At 40.9% G+C, this 3,275-nt stretch overlaps 1 protein-coding gene across 1 annotated transcript in view; it reads right to left on the bottom strand.

The window, feature by feature from the left end:
• Positions 1-1,800: 1,800 nt before the first annotated feature.
• RBM43 (RNA binding motif protein 43) overlaps positions 1,801-3,275 on the bottom strand; it is a gene marked incomplete at its 5' end in the record, with an annotated part of 1,885 nt that continues 410 nt past the window's right edge. Inside the window, 2 exons of the mRNA XM_010164495.2 lie at positions 1,801-2,544; positions 2,626-2,720. Of these exons, the coding sequence (XP_010162797.2) occupies positions 1,801-2,544; positions 2,626-2,720 (839 nt within the window). The remainder of the gene's footprint in view (positions 2,545-2,625; positions 2,721-3,275) is intronic.

The following is a 3,275-nucleotide window of genomic DNA, read 5'->3' as shown; positions in this document are numbered from 1 at the left end:
AGGAGCTGTTACAACTGAACCAGAATTCAACCATTAAATTTTATCCAACTGTGATGTTTTCAAGATTTTCAGGTTTTGATTGAAAATCATGCAGTAAAAATGACCTGAATGACACCTGTACCAGCGCTGCAAACTGTTCTGTTGTCCAACCTGATGCAAAAAGCGATGCTCAGCCAGTAGTAACCAGTCAGGATTCCAACTGACACCAGTGCCACTGGTTTTTCAGCCTAGACCTAAACATTCTTTGAAGTGAACAGGAAATACTAATGCTCTGAATTAGAAAAAAAAAATGAGGTTTTTCAGAAAAGAGAAGGGAAGACCAATCTGGATAGCAGTAAAGAGCACTAATTTCATGACAGGATTGTCCTTCATTGAGGATTTTCTCTTTTACAAGGTTGAAAAACTTCCCATCTTTGCTTCAGCTGTAAGTACCCACAACAGCCCAGCGCTGGAGGGCTCTTTGCTCTTCCTGGGCAGCAGAAGTGGGGCTCTCCCAGGGCCTGACCCCGCGTACCCATCTTCAGCCCCATCTCCAACCCCCTTGGTGAACCTACTGGCTAGAGGGGAACTCGGAAGAAGCCTTTAAATACCACTCCCATCACTTCCAGTTCAGCAATGTACTCAGGCTCATCATCTTCCCACTATTCAACACGCAGAACTTGGCACTAGTTTTGTAACACTTTATCTTTCATTGGCATAATTGCAACAGATAATTAGTCATGACAGGAAAATGCCTAAAGCATTTCTTAGGCTTTAGGTCTGGGCTTCCAACCAAAAGTCTTGGGGGTTGGTTTACAAGAACACGGACACGATATTTTGTATAACTGATATCTTTAATGGCAATTAAAAACTTAAAACTTTTCCTGTGAGTAAGACAAAAAAGCCGTCACTCTTGTGTGTTTTGAGAAAGTATTCTGAAGACACAGATAATAAAACTTATTTTCTAAACTGGTTTTATAAAAAGCACTAAATTAGGGTCCAAATGCCTCAGACCCTTGTAACAGATATAGAAATGGATTTGCATAAATACCCCAAGATATTCACATCAAAACTTTGGCTATGTTCTCATGTCTAAATTAACGTGCTCTCAAGGGATGCTGCAGATACCATTACAGGTGGAGAAAAAAACCCCATTATTGCTCCTATGAAAACAAACTCACTTATTTTCTACCATCAAGAACTTCCAATGCCATCTTCTAAGGTCTTCCTCAGGACATGATGTGCCTGCAAATTTAATAAGCATTCTGTCCCTTCAAGTGTCAAAGCTCTATCTTCTTTGTGCATCTCAACGATGAGAACTTCCTTCTGCAGATAAAGGCAACAGAAAAAGGCCACCATTCCTGTTTTCAGTGGTCATCTACTCGCAGAAAGAAACATAACTCAACTTCAGGGCAGTACTCCCTATCAGGTTGGCTCACCCAGCTTTGTCAGCCTGACTTCTTATATTAATGAGAACTTTTTTTAAAAAATCCTCTTTTTTCATCATATGGCCCCCAACAGCAAGAGAGAATGAGTGTGCCTGTGCTCAGAGCGCAGCTAACAAAAGGGAAAGGTGTCTCTATCTGGACAGAAGAGGCTTAACTTCTTCAGTCTCTAAGCTCGTGAAAGATACAGAGATGATTTGTTTCCTGTTTTGATGTGGTGGTTTTGGGGAATGGGCTTGTTTACCCTCATGTGCAGACTTCCCAGCCTGGGAGTGGGAGAAACACAACAGCTCTGCAGTGCCCCAGAGATGCCCAGGTTGCACCAGCACGGTCTGTATGAGAAGCACGATGTGTAAAAAGCCTGAACACTAACTCTCTACTTGGTTTGCCACAGGTTCTGAATCTTTTTGCCCAGCTCCTTTGTAAAGGCAAAAATCTCAGAAGAATTTCCTATAAGATCGATGTGAGTATCATAAGGAATGACCAAAACACAAGGGTAACGGGTTTTTAGACCTTCACACACTTGTTTATATCTCCTCTTTTCATCTCTGCTGTGCTTCTCAAAGCAGATCCTTTCTTTACGTAAAACATTATGGAGTTTTATAGACTGATTTTCAATTTTCTTTTTGACTCTCAATACCTGTTCAGCATCAGACCTCCTTCCAGCTTTCTCAATGTACACAGTAGTTATATCACCACCAGTGACGTCAGAAATTCTAACATGATCATTTACTAAGAATGTCCTGGGAAAAAAGTACTTCATGTAGTGAAATATATCTGTGTCAAGAACCACCACTTGTTTTTCCCCATCTGCATCATGAGTGAAATTATCTGTCTCTGCAGTAAGTCTGTGCTGCTGTAGACTCCTCCTTGGTCTCTGATGGGACTGACTTTCTTCTCTTTTGTCCTTCTCTGAAAGGGATTTTGCTTTGAGTAAGAGAAGGTCTCTTAACAATTTGATTGCTGGAAATGACCCTTGAACAGAAATATGCCCATTGGATTGCAAAGGACCAAAGCTCAAAGCTGTGCTCTTCTTTTGAAGTTCTTGTACCAGATCTTCTAAAACAAATTGATCTTTGAAAATAGACATATTGAGGACAGATGTGACCGAGATGAAGACCTAGAATTGTGAATTAGAGAAGTTAAGTCCTGGTTAACACAGCAATGGAAGTACAACTAGATGAATGATGAATGAGCTTACGTTTTCACAGTAACGGGTTACTTTCAGCGGGTAGTATCCGGACAACCTCTTGTCTTGGAGTCGATGTTCCTCCTTCTTTAGAACACTCTCTACAACTAAAGAGAAAGCCAGATTCACTTGTTGCACAGTAAGATAATTCACCAGTCTGGCAGCAGAACACTTCACAGCTGTTTTTCTCTTGATGCATTCCCTAACCATTTCCTATACATACACGCAGGCAATTCAATACTCTCGCATAGTATTTTATGAATTAGCCAAAATTCATAGTTCAGAGAGAGACAGAAGCCTGTCTTCTTAGAACATTGATTGTCAGAGATGTATTCTCAAAGGTCTGACTACAGAAATTGTATGTTACGCATGGTATAAATTTATTTCTAAAAGCAAACATAACACACGCTTTGCACGAAGCCTGTTCGGAGTCATGGCTTCACTGAACAGGAAAAACATCCTAAAACTTTGAGTGACTAAAAGAGAGGTGTGAAATCTCCCAGTTCTATAAAATCCTAGTACCAGTAAACACTTTAAAATCATTCAAAGTTCCAGACAAACTTAAGGAAAAACTTCTTCACTGTGAGGGTGACGGAGCCCTGGGACAGGCTGCCCAGAGAGGGTGTGGAGTCTCCATCTCTGGAGATGTTCCAAACCCACCT

Source organism: Antrostomus carolinensis, unplaced genomic scaffold (assembly GCF_000700745.2).
Source record: "Antrostomus carolinensis isolate BGI_N321 unplaced genomic scaffold, ASM70074v2 scaffold10503, whole genome shotgun sequence".
Lineage (NCBI taxonomy): Eukaryota > Metazoa > Chordata > Aves > Caprimulgiformes > Caprimulgidae > Antrostomus > Antrostomus carolinensis.
The sequence above is the reverse complement of the archived record's forward strand: the minus strand, read 5'-3'. Positions and strand labels throughout refer to the sequence as shown.